An 18,164-nucleotide genomic window follows, 5' to 3' on the forward strand; every position below is an offset into this window, starting at 1 on the left:
AGAAAGTTGCCAAAACTCAAGAAAGTGTAGGGGGCCATCAAAGCCTAAAAAATATACAGTGTTAGTTGGGGAGAGGCTATGACCATGAAAGCCATGTTTCAGAGAATCCCCTCGGCATCTTTCAGCAGCACAATTCCTAGGAAACTACTGTAGACAGGTTTTAAAACTGCCCTCTTCTAGCCAGTATGATAACAGCTTTTCCTTTCCAGTGCACAGATGTAATTTAACATCCCTATGCCAGCTTTAGTGAATCTCTGCTTCAGAAAGATAAGTAAAGTATGTAGTTTCCCCATGTTTTACAGGAAGAGGAATTCCAATTAGCTGTAGTAATCCGAAGTGTAAATTGTAACTGAATTGTGAAATTAACACTCATTTGGGTATACATATTGATTTCCTTGATTTTTGAAGACTGGCATGACAGCACATGATGGAAAGAAATTAAACATACACTTACATTCGTAATGGCCTTTTCCCTGTGCATTGCAAATAACTTAATTATTGTGCAAAATATGTACTGCCATAGTCTGAAAGAACATAAAAAGTTAATTTTTATCTATGAATAAAATGCTTTAGTGGCTGAAGTAGAGAGATCCTGATTGAAGAAGGAAGAAGAGACGTTTACATTCTTATTGTCTTCGTCTACATGGAGTGTGAGCAATTTGGAGTGATAAAGGTGTGCATCCCTCCCCGGGGACCCTTTAGCTGTATGTGATACAGTACATTTTGCCAGGAAGAGGAATACAGCTGTTTTAAATCTGTAACCAGGTAGATGAGCCTTACGAGAATTTACTGCAGCAATAGGAATAAGATATAATTTGCAGAATAAATTAACGGATAATGCAGGAGAATTATTATTGGTTCCTGCGAGATGGTGTACCAGGCTCCTGGAGGCCTCGTGGTCCTGCCCCAGGAAAAGGAGCAGTGAAGGCCTGCCTCTGGGCCTGCCTTGAAAGGCTGCAGTGAAGCAGACAATCCGAGCCCAAAGGCTTAGTTAAAAGGAGCCACAGGGCCTGAGCAGATCAGTTGCTGGCTGGGACCAGAAGGATAAAGAAGGATAGGAAGGCTGTGAGACTCTCCAGGTGAGGAGGCCTGGGAGAGACCCTGCTCAGGCAGGGAACAGACAGAGAACTTAGCCCCTTCCTCTTCACCCTTATCTCAGGGCTGATGTGGGAAGTAGCCCAGGGAATAGCAGCAATGGAGTTAAAGGAAGCACGTGGGGCTGTTATTTATAGGGTCTCTGGGTTGGGACCTGGAGTAGTGGGCCGGGCCCTGGTTCCCCCGCTGGCAGAGTGGCCAAGTCCCAAGAAGGGGACAGGTATTGTTTAAAAGCTCAAGAAAGGGGATAGAATTTAAAGGGCCCAAAGACTTGGCTGAAGACACTAGAGGGCCAACAATTTGTTGAACTTTGTTACCCCTGGAAGGGGACTGAATGTGAGAGGTGACCTGCCTGGAGGGCTGGGTCAGTGAGAACCACTGAGGAAAAGAATTTCCAGGGAAGAAGCCCTGTGGGCACTGCTCTATCACAGGGCAGGAATGGACTTAGAGAGAGCCCAGAAGGGGCTGAGAACTGAGCCCAGAGACAGGGCTGCAGATACAGATACTGACAAGGGCACTGTGATAGGCCTAGTGGTGAGCTGGAGCCGATTCGTACTGGTTCACACTAACTAGTTGTTAAATTTTGAAGCCGGTTTAGAACTGGTTGTTAAAGGGGTGGGCAAACTCCAGCCCACGGGACTGTCCTGAACTCTTGGCTGGGGAGGCTCCCCTGAGAATCCCTTTTTAATTTTTATTCACCAGTGCTGCCGAAGACCCGAAGCAACTGAAGGAACCGGTTCTTCAGCTTTTGGCAGCTCATCACTGGTAGGCCCTGGTGGACTTTTAAGAACTGAGCTCAGAGACAGGGTTGACGACATTACCAAGGACACAGGAACAGGCCTTTTACCCTGGGTGGGATTTTTGCGTTCATGCATATTGACTGTATGTGACTTGGCCAGAGGGCTGTGCTGCTGAAAATCCACCTGACGAGGTTAATAGCCGACAGGGGGTGCGGGAGCAAGAGAGAAGTAGGTTCACACCTGACTGACCGGAGGTCCTCACGAGAGACGAGTGGCCCCTGCCACAACTTGGTACCAGAAGTTGGATCTTTTCGGACCAGCCCCTGAAAACAAGGGGACAATGGAGGAGTTAATAAGCACAGCTGGGCTGAAACCCAGTGGATACTAGCACAAGGGCAACAAGAGGCCCAGGTGGCTCCCCAACAACAGCAGGATGTACTCTTGGAGGTACTTCAGCTGCAGCAGCAACAATAACTCCAGCATCATCACTCTCGAGCTTGGCAGGGAGCCCAGCAGCCACGACAGCATCCAAATAAACCTGGCTGTTGCGGATGCCAAAGGGAAAGGGGTCAGAGAAGCCCGCTAAGCGGATACAGGTATTGTGGACAAGGGGGGCATGCAAGTTCAGTTTGCTCCTGGAGTAACAGAGATAAGGGGGATTACTGGCATGTGCAGAGCACTGAGACACCTGGGGAGGTTTGGGTCACAAAGGATGTGTGCGCTCAGATGCCAGAGGCACCAATGGTGGTGAAAAGGACTGATAAGACAGCCTGGGGCCAAGAAGACTGATGTCCCGGGGTAAGGTGTTTTAAGTGTGGGGAACCGGAGTGGGGTGTGGCAGGACTGCAAGGCCTCCAGCAGGGGGCCTCAAAGGGCCTGATACACCCTGTCACAGTTCCTTAGCTTAATCAGTGGAGTACGATGAAATGGTGAAAAGTAATATGAGAAAGTGATACTAATGATTTTCGAAGACCTCTCTTATAGATTACATTTGGCAGCCACAGCTAAGCTGTCCTCTGTTGAGGCTTGAAATTATAGTGACACCTCTGCACACGCGCACACTTCATATTACATTTAGTGAATGCTGTATTGCAACTGGCAGGGAGTCAATAACCAATTTGTACAGTACATATTGTTCAAAAAAGGGAAGAACATGAAGGATGGGGTAGGGAGCTGGCATGGAAAGAAGCCCTGCTTGACTATCACAGTAAGCCTTCGGTGGACTTCTTTCCAGCAGCTGACAGGGGGAGGGAAAGGCATGCAGCAAGACACTTTACCTGCTACTAAAGCTGTTTCAGTTCAAAATATTTCACGTATTAACTCATACAGTTAGTAATTCATTGAACAGCTTATTTGTTTGTTGTTAAACACTTTTTTTACAAAATTCATGTAGATTACAATAGATGTATTTTTTCACAAACCTGAAAACTCTTGATTTCTTCATCTTCTAATCTAGGCTATATCTCCACTGCAAAAAGGTGTGTTTTTACTTTGAGATAGTTCTCTTAAGGCAAATTCCTAGTGAAGACAAGGGACAGATAATTTGTACCTCGGTATAACTATTTGAGGACAACACTGTGTCCCTCACCTGGGGTTCACCTCAGCTAGCTACATTGAAATAAAGCCTACAGTGCCTTGTCTGCACTAGGATTTTACGTCAGAATAGTTATCGCAATGTGAAGAGTGACCTATCCTGCCCGTAGTGCCCTGTTAACTTCATCAGTCTGTAGATATTCATACCGTTTGTCACTATGATAGCTGAGCATCTATTCAATTTTTAATTTTCAAAATAAAAGCTATCAAAAATCGAACTCTTCATAAACACAGAAGTCATCATTTCAAAGTAGACATGTTAAAGAGAAAGCAACTCTTACAGGTGGATAGAAAGCCCTACTAGTGCATTGCAGAGTGGAACAAAAACACCATTGTGTTTCAGCTGACTCTGACATCTTTTTAAAGACTATAGAGAATTCTACTTCATTAACGATAAAATTGCCCAAATGGGAACATACCTTAAAACACAGGAATTTTATATACTTACAAACTAAACATAAAAATAGATATGAGAGAAATGAGTTATTTTAGACTGAAAAATGTTCTTCCCATTTCACTTTCCAGATTCTGTTTTAAAATGATCACATATTAGGACCTTAAGAGTCTGGGTACAGTATTAATACAAGTGGCTTGGGCAATGAAAGTTATGGATTTTTCTAAGAAAATGGTTATTTGGTATCACAAGGACATACAAGATTGGGAAAAGGCTGAAGAGTAACTATCAGATTTTGTGGTGAGGTGTAAGGTTGGGTTAATTATAAACTTTTGCATTCAATTTGGACTCCATTATGCTCAGTTCACTCCGTTTAACCTACTTCCACCCACTTTCTGATGTCTGAATATAAGTGAGTCTTAGTGGGTGTCACTTACTCTCTTAGAGATTGGTCTACTTTAACTTACACATCCGTATGCCCTCCTGCTTTTCTTGCTATGCTGCAGTTCTCTTCTGTGTACTTCCAGAATATGAGGTGCATGAACTTAAACTCACCTAGACTCAGTGGGCCAATTTCAGTGACAATATGTAAAGGGTAAGGGGCATAAGCTATCTGTTGATAAGAGGGTGTGAGTCCAAAGTAGTGGTCCAACTCTGAGTTGGTGCAACACATATGCTGAGAGGTCCAAAGGGAGGTGAAGATTACTGAGCACCAATGTTGACTTATTTAAAATTGCATCTGAATTTGACCCTAAATTTCTTGATTTGGTTATCCTAACCCTTTCAACGTATTAAAGATTTTAATAGAACTTATTAGGAGTAAACTGGAGCTTGAAAAGTAGCTGTGGAAAAAATCATATATTAAATATGCATAATTTCGAATTGGCTCAAGGTAGCATTAAAATCTGGGACTGTGAAGAATATATTGGGTTTGTGTTGGCTCTACTTAGTTGCTCTTAGCAAATTGCACTGAATATACTGAATGTTTTACATGAATTAAAAGCTACACAGCATTATTACAGAGACATGGTGGGTGAGGTAGTATTTTTATTGGACTAGTTTCTGTTGTTGGTTTGGATTTCTTGCATGATTTCTAAGTAAGTTTCCTGATTTTTTTTTTCTTCCAGTGTGTGGGTGCATGTGATGATTATTTTGTTTGAGGTGTTCCCTTCTGAAGTATATGAGGGGCAGTAAGTGGTTCCTTAGCGTTTGTTTGTCTGTTTTTAAGTTCTTCTGCAGAGCAGTTCATCATATTTGGAGTTGTATGCACTGATCAGAAGGTTATAGATGGTGAGACCTATGAGGAGGATGATTTGTTTCTTGCAGTTGCTCAGGAAGAAGATGTTGCTCTTATGTTACGCTTCCTTTTTCTTCATGTTGTGGAGCTTCCATTTCAGATGGCAAAATTTGATATATTCCCCCATTGTTGTAGCTGTGTTGGCCCTAGTATATTAGAGTGACAATGTGGGTGAGGTAATATATTTTTATTGGACCACCTGAAGCAATAAAGATATTACCTCACCCACCTTGTCTCTCTAATATCCTGGGACCAACACAGCTACATCTACACTACATACATAAAGCATTATTGTCATCAGTGATTTATAAATATAAGCCAACCTGTCTCTCCATCTGTTTGCTTTGAAGTACTTAGCATTAATTGGCCAAAGCCATATCTACACAAGAAACTTGTGTCGACTGAAGTAACATTGGCATACAGCTCCTGCAGTTAATATGTTGTTTGTGCATACTTGGCTCCTTGTGTTGTTGATGTGCATACTCAGTGGGAGTGCTTGTATCAATGCACAGTGCAGTGCACCATGAGCAGTTATCCCAGTGTGCAACTCGTTACCATCCAGTGCACTGTCTTTTGGGAAGTTTTGGCAGTGCGTGATAGAGCCGAAACAAATTGCACAGAGGTGACTGGAAGGATGGAGTCAACTTCCCAGTTTGCAACTGTCTCCATCCTGTAATGTCATCTGTATCCCATAATTTTCATACCCACAAATCCGCGTGGCCCTCCTTGCTGTCCACTATCTCCAACAGAAGCATGGAGCCTGCACAGCTCCATGTCATTAGCATTGCAATCATTGGGTGCATAATCCTATAGTATTTGCAGAGCTGCAAGAAGATCCACAGGGAACATGATGATTCCTTGGAGGACAGATCGCTATGAGACATAGCGAGAACCAATTCAAGATTATTGGTGGTGTTCACTGAGCAGCTACAGTTGGTGGAGTGCGTCTTCTGGGCCTGAGAGACAAGCACTGACTGGTGGGATTGCATCGTAATGTAGGTTTGGAATGATGAGCAGTGGCTGCAGAACTGTCAGATGTGCAAGGCCATATTCCTGGATCTGTGTGCCAAGCTCACCCCAGTCCTCCAGCAGAGGCACACCAAATGAGAGCCGTACTGACACGGGAGAAAAAAGTGGTGATCTCACTGTGGAAATGTGCAACACCAGGTTGCTGATGGCTAGTTGGGAATCAGTTTGGAGTTGGGAAATTACTGTGGGGACCACTGTCATGCAAGTGCACAAGGGCATTAATCACCTGTGGACTCTCATTGACGTGCAGCATGTAGTGGATGGATTTGCAGTAATGAGGTTCCTGAGCTGCAGGGGAGCGATAGATGATGCACATACCCCTCTTTTGGCACCAGACCACCTTACCTCAGAGTACATCAACAGAAAGGGCTGCTTTTCTAAGGTTATGCAAATACCGGTAGATCTCTGGGGACACTTCACTGACATCAGTGTGGGCTAGTCAGGGGATGTGCGTGACGCTCACATCTTTAAGAACATAGAACTGTTAAGAAAGTTGCAAGCAGAGATTTTCTTTCCCAACCCGCAGATTACCATTGGCAACGCTGAAATGCCAGTAGTGATCCTGGGTGATCCAGCCTACTCCTTGCTCCCTGGCTCATGAAGCCGTACATCAGCCACCTTAAGAGGATAAGGAATGCTTCAGCTACTGGCTCAGCAGGTGCAGAATGACAGCTGAATGCGCCTTTGGTCATTTGAAGGGATGCTGGAATTGTTTACTCACAAGATTGGACCTCAGTGAGAACTATCCTAATGGTTATAGCTGCCTGCTGTGTCCTACATAATATCTGTGAAGCAAAGGGGGAAACATTTCTACTGGAGTGGAGGTCAGAGATGAGGCAGATGTCTGCTAAATTTGAACAGCCAGATACAAGGGCTGTTAGCAGAGCTCAAAGTGGAGCTCTACAGCTCAGGGAGGCTTTGAAAGACCATTTTAATAGTGAGATAGAGTAGGTAATGTGCTCTACATGGCCCTGCTCTTTTTGCAGCCTGGTATGAATTATGTGGTGATTGCTGTACAGGTAGGGATATAACATTGCCCATTCACCTGTTAATCTTTTTGTGAATGATTTTATGAGTTGAGTGACACGGTGCAGTAATAGGTAGTTGGTCACTTTCAGAACTGATGAGCACCAGCCAGCATATGTTGTGAACTGATAAAGATGAATTATGTTCCCAATAATAGAATTTTATTCTGTAACAAAACCAGTGCAAAAAAACCCATGTCAGAAACTGGGGAGAATTTAGTTGCTATAAAAATGAGAGTAGAGAATAATGGGGAAATTGAAGTGCGGGAATCAGTCCTAATCTATTAGACTTATTTAAATTGTCCAGTAGTTCTCAAACTGGTACATTTTTGGAATGGGAGGAAAGTGAGGATGAAACTAGATTTCATGGAGATGTATGAAGAAAGGCAAAATAGCATTAGGGTTAAAATTAACCAGTTAAATATATATTCAGTAATATTAGGTGGCTAACTATGTTAATTCACTCATTTCATAATATTTAGTCAGGTATTGGCACCCTTCCTTTTGCACTGCTGCTGATGGCTGCGCTGCCTTCAGAACTGGGTGGCCGGAGAGGGTGGCTGATGGCCAGGCGCCCAGCTCAGAAGGGAGCACCACTGCCAACAGCAGTGCAGAAGTAAGGAAGATTCATAGAATCATAGAATATCAGGGTTGGAAGGGACCTCAGGAGGTCATCTAGTCCAACCCGCTGCTCAAAGTAGGACCAATCCCCAACTAAATCATCCCAGCCAGGGCTTTGTCAAGCCTGACCTTAAAAATATCTAAGGAAGGAGATTCCACCACCTCCCTAGGTAACGCATTCCAGTGTTTCACCACCCTCCTAGTGAAAAAGTTTTTTCTAATATCCAACCTAAACCTCCCCCACTGCAACTGGAGACCATTACTCCTTGTCCTATCATCAGCTACCACTGAGAACAGTCTAGATCCATCCTCTTTGGAACCCCCTTTCAGGTAGTTGAAAGCAGCTATCAAATCCCCCCTCATTCTTCTCTTCTGTAGACTAAACAATCCCAGTTCCCTCAGCCTCTCCTCATAAGTCATGTGTTCCAGTCCCCTAATCATTTTTGTTGCCCTCCGCTGGAGTCTCTCCAGTTTTTCCACATCCTTCTCGTAGTGTGGGGCCCAAAACTGGACACACTACTCCAGATGAGGCCTCACCAATGTCGAATAGAGGGGAACGATCACGTCCCTTGATCTGCTGGCAATGCCCCTATTTATACATCCCAAAATGCCATTGGCCTTCTTGGCAACAAGGGCACACTTTTGACTCATATCCAGCTCCTCGTCCACTGTAACCCCTAGGTCCTTTTCCGCAGAACTGCTGCCGAGCCATTCGGTCCCTAGTCTGTAGCGGTGCATGGGATTCTTCCGTCCTAAGTGCAGGACTCTGCACTTGTCCTTGTTGAACCTCATCAGATTTCTTTTGGCCCAATCCTCCAATTTGTCTAGGTCCCTCTGTATCCTATCCTTACCCTCCAGCATATCTACCTCTCCTCCCAGTTTAGTGTCATCTGCAAACTTGCTGAGAGTGCAATCCACACCATCCTCCAGATCATCAGTGAAGATACTGAAAAAAACCGGCCCGAGGACCGACCCTTGGGGCATTCCACTTGATACCGGCTGCCAACTAGACATGGAGCCATTGATCACAACCCGTTGAGCCCGACAATCTAGCCAACTTTCTATCCACCTTATAGTCCATTCATCCAGCCCATACTTCTTTAACTTGCTGGCAAGAATACTGTGGGAGACCATGTCAAAAGCTTTGCTAAAGTCAAGGAACAACACGTCCACCGCTTTCCCCTCATCCACAGAGCCAGTTATCTCGTCATAGAAGGCAATTAGATTAGTCAGGCATGACTTGCCCTTGGTGAATCCATGCTGACTGCTCCTGATCACTTTCCTCTCATCGAAGTGCTTCAGAATTGATTCCTTGAGGACCTGCTCCATGATTTTCCTGGGGACTGAGGTGAGGCTGACTGGCCTGTAGTTCCCAGGATCCTCCTTCTTCCCTTTTTTAAAGATGGGCACTACATTAGCCTTTTTCCAGTCGTCCGGGACTTCCCCGGATCGCCATGAGTTTTCAAAGATAATGGCCAATGGCTCTGCAATCACATCCGCCAACTCCTTTCGTACTCTCGGATGCAGCGCATCTGGCCCCATGGATTTGTGCTCGTCCAGCATTTCTAAATAGTCCCGTACCACTTCTTTCTCCACAAAGGGCTGGTCACCTCCTCCCCATGTTGTGCTGCCCAGTGCAGTAGTCTGGGAGCTGACCTTGTTCGTGAAGACAGAGGCAAAAAAAGCATTGAGTACATTAGCTTTTTCCACATCCTCTGTTACTAGGTTGCCTCCCTCATTCAGTAAGGGGCCCATACTTTCCTTGACTTTCTTCTTGTTGCTAACATACCTGAAGAAACCCTTCTTGTTACTCTTAACATCTCTTGCTAGCTGCAACTCCAGGTGTGATTTGGCCTTCCTGATTTCACTCCTGCATGCCCGAGCAATATTTTTATACTCTTCCCTGGTCATTTGTCCAACCTTCCACTTCTTGTAAGCTTCTTTTTGTGTTTAAGATTGGTTTCTCCTACAAATTTTTAATGGATAGGAGTAAAAAAATGTGGTCTCTGGTCACAGATGACAGGTCATCGCTCTTCACATTTAAAGTATAGGGGGGAAATGTTCCGTGACCTCTGCAAATAGCTGCTTGTGACAAGTCATTTCTCTTCAGAGATGGTCGCTAAGGCAGGTTTTTCTGTATTTGTACTTCGGGAGGCTATCAGATACTATGGTGATGGACACTCTTAGGGCTTGTCTACACTACCTGCCGGAGCAGCGGTCAGCGATCGATCCAATGGGGGTCGATTTGTCACGTCTAGTATAACACGATAAATCGACCACTGAGTTTTCTCCCGTCGACTCTGGTACTCCACCACAATGAGAAGCGCAAGCGGAGTCAATGGGAGAGCGTCAGCTGTCGACTTACCATAGTGAAGACCCCATGGTAAGTAGATCTAAGTACATCAACTTCAGCTATGCTATTCATGTAGCTGAAGTTCCGTATCTTAGAATGACCCTGTGCGCTAGTGTAGACAAGCCGTTATAAAAACCTGAATGGATGGATAAAAGAAATAGACAGACCAAACAAGACTATATACTCTACAATGTCAACTGAGTAAGTAGGTTGTGGCTACAATGTTTTTGTCCCATGACTCAATTGCAAAATATATAGATATTTTAGTGTAGACCGGACCTAATTGTAATCCTGTACCTGAGCAAAAGCCTTGGATGAGCCAAGATTTTAACCTAATTTTTGGGTCCCATCCATTCTACAGATATTAATTATATTCTGCTGGATCACTAGACAGCTGGGTAGTAACCTGATCCCCTCACTCCATTATAGTTTAATTGTGGTTGGCCCTCAACATAGTTTTTGTTCACCAGAATATGGATAATAAATAGTAATTGTGGCAACCATTAATATTTCATTGTTGACAGAAGCCTAGGCTGGCATAGAATTATATTCCTATGACCAGGTTATGACACTTATTCTGCAGTGCAGACAGACCTCTAACCATGTTGTTCTAACCAGACTGGTTGCTGTTTTTCTTCTCAGTACTCTGTAATGGGGCATCATATTGAGCCTTGTCCAGTGTTTTGCTGGTGTCACCTTGTATGCTGGTCACACTATCCTCTGCTAAGGCAAGATGACATAGTTGCCTGCATTTTCCCAGAATGCTCTAATGCAAGTATGCTTAGGCAGAGTAGCTGGTAGAGATACACACAATGGTTGATATGGGCTCTGATTGTGTTGTGTTTAACACCCTTTTTCCCTCCATCCCCGCAAAAAAAAATATTCCCACCAGACATAACTAAAGTGTGTTAGATTTCTTAGACTGCATGCTTGCTTTTAGATTGTTAAGCCTTTGGGGTCTTCACAGATATTTGTACATTGCCTAGCACCGTGGAACCTAATTCTTACTGAGCTTTCTGTGTGCTATCAGAATGTAAATATTAAATAATAATGAGGAGGAGGTCCCAGCCAGCTCTCAAAAACATGTTGAGGTTTTGTAGTGTAAATCAAAATGAAGTTAAGCAGATTTGCAGCTCAGCTCAGAATTGTTTTCTTTTCACTGGTTTGTGTCTTAGTTGTAACATTTTATTCACATGTGTACTTAAAGAAGAGTAATAAAGAAAATATTTTCAGTGTAACTTTTGTGTGTGAAGCTGCCCATAACTTGGTTATTTATGAGCAGTAGCGGAAGTTGCCAAATCTTCATTGATACTTACACAAGCTGACCCAAACTGTATTTAATATGACTAATAAACTGTAAGTAATATAATATCTTTCTTTTACTTTGCTCCTTTACTTTTCAGAGTTTCTATGTTACATTCTTTTTTTTTTAAAGCACTGAAACTGCAAATGCCAAACCTGAAGTCTTGAATGACGGATCCATTTCGTACTGTGTGGGGTTTCTTTTCTTTTTCTCTTCTGCAGAAACCACTTGTTTGCTTTCTTTTGGTTTCTTAGCTGATAGAATTTCTTACAAACACTTTTACTTTCCTGTCAATGTATTATGTTCTCTGGAGAGAGGATCAGCTGGAATCATGGCAAAAAGAACCACTGTTTCTTTGATTTTTTGATTCACCATCCCGTTCCCAGAATTGCCTTGTTCCCTCTCACAAGCGGAAGACTTGTCTCTCATACAAATTACTGGTCCATTTCTGGGTCTTTGTAACCTTCCTGAAATTGTTGGAAAGAAGCCCTCTCTATGGAGAAGAGGAGACAGCATTTGAGCAACAGGCTGGCCCCAGTAATTCTATGGCTTTTAATATCTCATTTTAGGAGTAACTATTAGGCATTATGACAGGTTTCAGAGTAGCAGCCATGTTAATCTGTATTCGCAAAGAGAAAAGGAGTACTTGTGGCACCTTAGAGATTAACAAATTTATTTGAGCATAAGTTTTCGTGAGATGAAGTGAGCTGTAGCTCACGAAAGCTTATGCTCAAATAAATTTGTTAGTCTCTAAGGTGCCACAAGTACTCCTTTTCTTATTAGGCATTACTTACCTTGAGTACTCAGTTCTCCAGCTACTTCTGTGACATAATTGGGCCAGTGTAAATTGAGTCAATTCCAGATTGACACCATTGTAATTCAGAACAAAATCTGGCCCTATAGTCCTTGGTAAATGCAAAATTTCCTTACTAACTTAAGATACACTGTTATAAGGCACTTGTAAACAAATTAAAGAGAGTACACACAAGGAGTTGGCACCATTTTAACTAGATCAGTTTCTAAACTTAATTTTGTTGAATTGGTGCAAATTTTGTGTATTGACAAGACCGTAGACACAGTTTGTATACAGAGCCTTAGGAGGCTTTTTTGAAAATGCCGTTGTTATCATGAAGAAATGTACAAGTCCTGGAAAGTCAAACACTGACATATAATATATGGAGTAATGATTATAGATTCAGTGACAAGAAAATAATAAAGTGACACGGTAAACTAAGAAAAATAGATGTGGAAAAATAACAGAAACATAAGAAGCTATAGAGCCTGTGGAAAGACAAATGAACTCATTTTTCCTCCTTTTTATATTTCCCTCTTTAGTATGGCTCTCTTCAATGTAAACAGTGGTAGCAGGAGAAACTTAGTGATGTATTGAGATGCATTAATATCTCTGTTTTTTTTAAGAAGTGCAAGCGCGCACACACACCCTCCCCCCATGTTTAAATCTAGATGTAAACGCTTCAGGGCAGCAACTTCTTACTCTTACTTCATGGTTGTACATCCCTTAGCACATTGGGAGTCTAATCCTGATTAGTACCCGTGGATGCAGCGGTAATGCAAATAGTTAATAATACTGTGCAGTCAAATTTGTTATTTCTTCATACAGTCTCCCGCCATTTTTCTTTGAAACACCAAAATAACATTATATGAAGTGGGAACACATTTGCCAGATCAGTAATATAACTGAAATCAGTGACAAGCATTAAATTACCTGTTTTGTGTAAGCAAGTAAAGCAGGATAGAATTTTTTATTTAACCCCCTTCCCAACCCACATAAGCATATGCGTGCAGAGGGCTATTATCTGCCATCTGTTTTATGCACAGTAGTTTCTATCAATTGGGTTATTTTGGGTTTTAAGCACTACTTTGAAGCTTTTGTGTTGTTAACTTTGGCTGAGACTGTGCGTAAATGACGATAGCAATCTCAGCATGTTAAGATCATAACTGTTAGATTAATGATGGAGGTATTAGCTCTGTGCTGGTGTATTGCATTAATGGATGTGTAAGTTCAATCAAATACACTGCCTCCAGTGTCTCTGCATAACGGCATTTACTAGGTCTCAAATGGACTGCTGAGAAAAGTGAAATATAAACTTCTATTTTATCTGCGATTTAAAAAAAAAAGATAATGAAATCATTCTCTTCCTAGCATATATTTTATTGTGGTTTGTGGAATCACCTCCAGAAGAACAGAGGTAATTGGAGGCCTAAGTTCTTTGCTAAAATGGAATGTGTATTTATTAGGGACATTGTGATCTCTAGAAACAATTAGAGTTGCTGGTGCAGGTATTGTACATTCCACCTAAACTTGAACCCAAAAGTCAATGACAAATTAACATTCTGTTATAAATGAAGAGTAAGAAAATAAAAGAGAAATTCACTGAACACACTAATTCCCTCCTTTTTCTTTTTTCTTCATAGAACCTGGAGAAAGTGTTTGTGGAATTCAGTCATCAGGAGCTGTTTGAGTTCTATAACAAGGTCTAGCTTTTACAGTTACCATTTCCTAATATAGTTTAATAACTTCTATTTCACACTGATAAATCTCATATTAAATACTCCTGCACTGCTGTTTCCCTGTATTACAGAGATGCTTCCACTTAACTTTCTTTGTAAACACCTTGTGCTCCTCAGCAGGAATCATTTGCCTATATGAATACAACCTGATGAAACTAGAACAAAAATGGAAATAATTTTATTAAACCATTGAATTTGTTAGTTTGCATATAAAACATTTTCAAAAGTCGTGATTGCAGTCAATGTTAGAATAAATTTCATACAGTGGTTCATACAGATTCTTAAATGTATCTTGCTATTAAATATAGAAGAGGCGCTGAGGAGGCGCTGAGGACTGACAGTGAGGAGCAATCTGGAAGGAGTGTCTTCGAATGTGTGTTGTCTTCAGCCCAAAATGCTATGCTCATAATCCAGTCAAAATAAACTCTATTATTTTTTTACTTTGTTATTATGCATTGGAAATTCACAGTAAAACAGCTGTGCATGCAAAAAAGGAAGTACTTAGACAACTGTTTCTTTAAAATTTGAATATTTAAACTGCAGCAATGAATTCTAATAGCTTCATGTAAAAACAAATATTCATGAGTAGGAATTTTGTATTGCCATGTGAATAGATTTAATATCCATAGTTGCAGATGCAGTTATTTCTTGTCTGTTTGCATGTTTCTACACAACATTTTATGTGAATTCTTTTGTTGTTGTTGTTGTTCCTTTAAATAGCTGGAGACTATCCAAGCACAGCTGGATTCCCTTACGTGATGTTTTTGAAGACTTGTTTCTCCATCGCACTCCTGCCACCTCATTATTTTGAATTGAAGATAGATTGCCAAGCTGTGTTCTCTGATGAATTCAATGGGTTGCTTCCTGTAAAATTATATGGCTTATCTCCTCTTAGACCAGTAACATTAGCCAAGGGAGATCATTGTTAAAAGTTCTGAGCTTCTAATTGACTTTCTCTTGTTTTCTGAACCAACAGAATTTGTTAAGAACAGTGTTACTTGAGAAAAAAATGTAATATCATACTGCTGGTTTATAGTTCTTTTATGCTTTATTACCTGTGTTGTTTGTTTGATTCATTACATGGCTGATGGCAATTCACATACTAGTGAGAGGCAGGAATAAAATCTGTATCAAAGTTGTTATAAGAATTATAAAATTTAAGGAGTAACATTAGTAGAAGTAGTCAAAAAATAGACAGAATTGTCTCCATCCTTTTGAATTCCTACCTTCCCTCCCCTCACATACAGTGGCTAATGTTGATTGCAAATTAGCCAAAATACATAAATAAAAAATGAAAAAAGTGGTCTGTCTTATTCTGGGTCATTTAATTTGATTTAATTGCATTTATATTCGTTTTTGGTTTCTTTTTGTTCTTGATGATGTTACTGCTTTGAATGTTTGCTCTTGACATTGAGATTAACTAGGGCTCCTAGGCACTGCAGTAGTACAGATAAGAAGTAATAATAATCACTGAGTATAAAAAGGAAGGATGAAGTACTGAGAGTAGATTATCAAGAACACTGAACTAGTCATGTGACCAGATTCCTGAAAGCCATTCATTGATCCTTCCTAATATTATCTGTTTTTATTAATGTAAGTAAAGATATTCATAATCCAAGTTAATAATATTTTCACATTATTGTGGGATGAACTCAAGTCCAGGAGCACTTGATCCTGTTAGAGGGCTAGATGTAGTCTTCTTGCCTGTCACTGCAGAAAACAAATATGCGCTCTCAATACTTTATCTTAATAATAGGAAAGGTGGGCTAATAGGAGGTGAAAAGCAATAGAAATTTAAGATGTTATCATGCCTTTTTTCAGCTAAACGACTCTGTGAACAAGGCTTTGCACTTTCACTTCCAAATCCTCCAGTGGGCCTGGTTAACACCCAGTGCAGCATTTGGTAGGAGTTCTCTTGAGATCTCAGTTTGGGGATGACATGAGTTTTAAGTATCACCAAAAACATACTTTGAATATCTGGGATTTGGGTCCCCTTATGCCTAATTTGTGGCATATATTGTATAACAGATCAACAACTCACTTTGTTTTTAGGAAGGATGTTGTCAGTTCCAAAATTTCAAACTAGAGAAGTGAGCTCTTCAGTGGCTGTAAGATTAGAGGAAAGGTTTTGAGGACAGCAGCCTACACAGAAGAAAGAGTGAGTAAAGGGCATCAAAGAGATTACAACCAATAGGCCCAGTGTCTGGTCAAACATATCTACTGAAGGAATATTTTAATTGCTAATAACATACCATCACACTTGCAGTATAGTGTGATACCATCAATGCAGTGATCCCACTGGGCAGGCGCAATAAAGAAAAAGATTGTACACTTGAAGCATATTGAATCAATATTGTTTTTCATGGAGCAGAAAGCAAAACTGTTGAACTTCAAGATTGACATAAAACACCAAAATTAAATTGGTAGATTGACCTGTCTTAATCTGACATAATATCCTCAGTTGTATCTAACTGAATCTTAAAACAAAATTAATGTCTCTGCTGCAACTGAGTGCATTGTTTGCTAGCACTTCCATTTGCCTCATAATCAGTTTTGACTCCAGCAGGCTGCAAGGAGCCTCTTGGCTTGCCATTTTTTTTCTACTTTCCCTTCCTGCCAGTCTCCGTTCTATAAGGCCAATAAGTTCTCAGTGTGCACCAGTCAAAATTTAACGTCGTATCACTACCGAAGATAAACATAACTATTTTTTTGCCTGGTAATAAGGGCCTCAGCATTTATAACTAGGGGACATTTTTACCTGAAAGAGTAGCCTTCTCACATGGGCAGCTCCAGGCAGGCATAGTCTGTGCCCTCCTCTGGACATGAAAACTCACAGGTGGCATCAGACCAAAAAAATAAACACGCAATCCAATATGAATTGTTATATGACATCCTCAGTGTCCCTGCATGCTTTCACAAGCAATACTAACATGGATGAGCAATATTGCAAGTATGGTCCTTCGCAGTCTGAAAATCATACGGCCTCATGGCTTCTCCCTGGGAGAGAGTGAAATAAAGGAATAGTATTCAAATCTGTTTCATGCACGTATATGGGGCTTTGGTCTTTGGGATCCGATGCTCAGACAGATCAGTTCCCAGCTATCTTAGTGATACAGTGGGAAACTTTATGGACAACTGAGACTATTCAGTCATCAGAAAAGTTGACTTACATTCCTGGCTTCTGCCAGATTGTATAGAAAGCAATACAGGTTATGGGGCAAGCTGAAGCAGTCTGTGAAATACAACAGGAGACAATACGTCCATACAAGTGCTAGCTAGAATAAGTGCAGGGTCAGTAGCTGCCTTTTGTTGCCTCAGAGCTATCTGTGGGTTTCCCAACCAGCCCAATCTGGAATTAGACCCTGATTGGTGCCAGGCACTTTGAATTTGGAACTAAAAGGGCTACCTGTAGCTGTGATCAAATAAGGTCACGTGCCATTATCCATAGGGGGTACCCTATGGAGCTGTGAAATAGAAGAACAGCTTTTTCCCATTCCCAACAGATCAGACCTTCTACAACATGCTCCCCATCCTATTTCTAGCCTCAGAGAACTGGGGACAAATGGAGCAGGGCCCTGTCTGAAGCACCTAAATAAGTTCCTGAAAGAGGCTTGTCTTCAAAGCATTCCCATTTTACCATCCTCAGACTGTTCTTACGTTTGAAAAAAAAAAATCCCATCCATTTGCCCCTATTTTGATCACTATCATGGTAACAATAATATTGCTTTAGAGAAGAAGGAAATTCATCTCAGCTCTTCCCAGACCATTTTTCTGTTCAGGGTTCTGTATGCAGAGAAAGCTGAAGGAAACATACAGAGTGATACAGTTCCAGGAGTACCTTGGATTCATGATAAACACAGACTGGTAATGCCAAGGAAGGCCAGAACTGAGGATGAATACTATCAGATGCAAGAAAAATATTATCAGAAAATGAAAATATTATCTCATCCCAGAAAAATAGTAAAAGAAAATGAAAATGCAAAACAAGTGTCACAGAACCAAAAATCCCATTCTTATTGGAACCTGTTGGAAACTCTGATCTCATACATAGGAATGTTTCAGTGATCCAGAGCTCACGACATATATCCAAGTTTCAGAGTCACAGCCGTGTTAGTCTGTATTCGCAAAAAGAAAAGGAGTACTTGTGGCACCTTAGAGACTAAACAATTTATGTGAGCATAA

At 41.4% G+C, this 18,164-nt stretch overlaps 1 protein-coding gene across 4 annotated transcripts in view; it reads left to right on the forward strand.

Annotated features, from left to right (window-relative positions):
* Positions 1–15,285, forward strand: part of COMMD10 (COMM domain containing 10) — a 159,116-nt gene extending 143,831 nt beyond the window's left edge. For all 4 annotated transcript variants that reach the window (XM_077817348.1, XM_077817349.1, XM_077817354.1 and 1 more), the window contains 2 exons: positions 13,887–13,946; positions 14,703–15,285. In XM_077817348.1, the coding sequence (XP_077673474.1) occupies positions 13,887–13,946; positions 14,703–14,741 (99 nt within the window). In that variant the 3' untranslated portion in view covers positions 14,742–15,285. The remainder of the gene's footprint in view (positions 1–13,886; positions 13,947–14,702) is intronic.
* Positions 15,286–18,164: the final 2,879 nt, after the last annotated feature.

This window comes from Eretmochelys imbricata, chromosome 5, assembly GCF_965152235.1.
Source record: "Eretmochelys imbricata isolate rEreImb1 chromosome 5, rEreImb1.hap1, whole genome shotgun sequence".
Lineage (NCBI taxonomy): Eukaryota > Metazoa > Chordata > Testudines > Cheloniidae > Eretmochelys > Eretmochelys imbricata.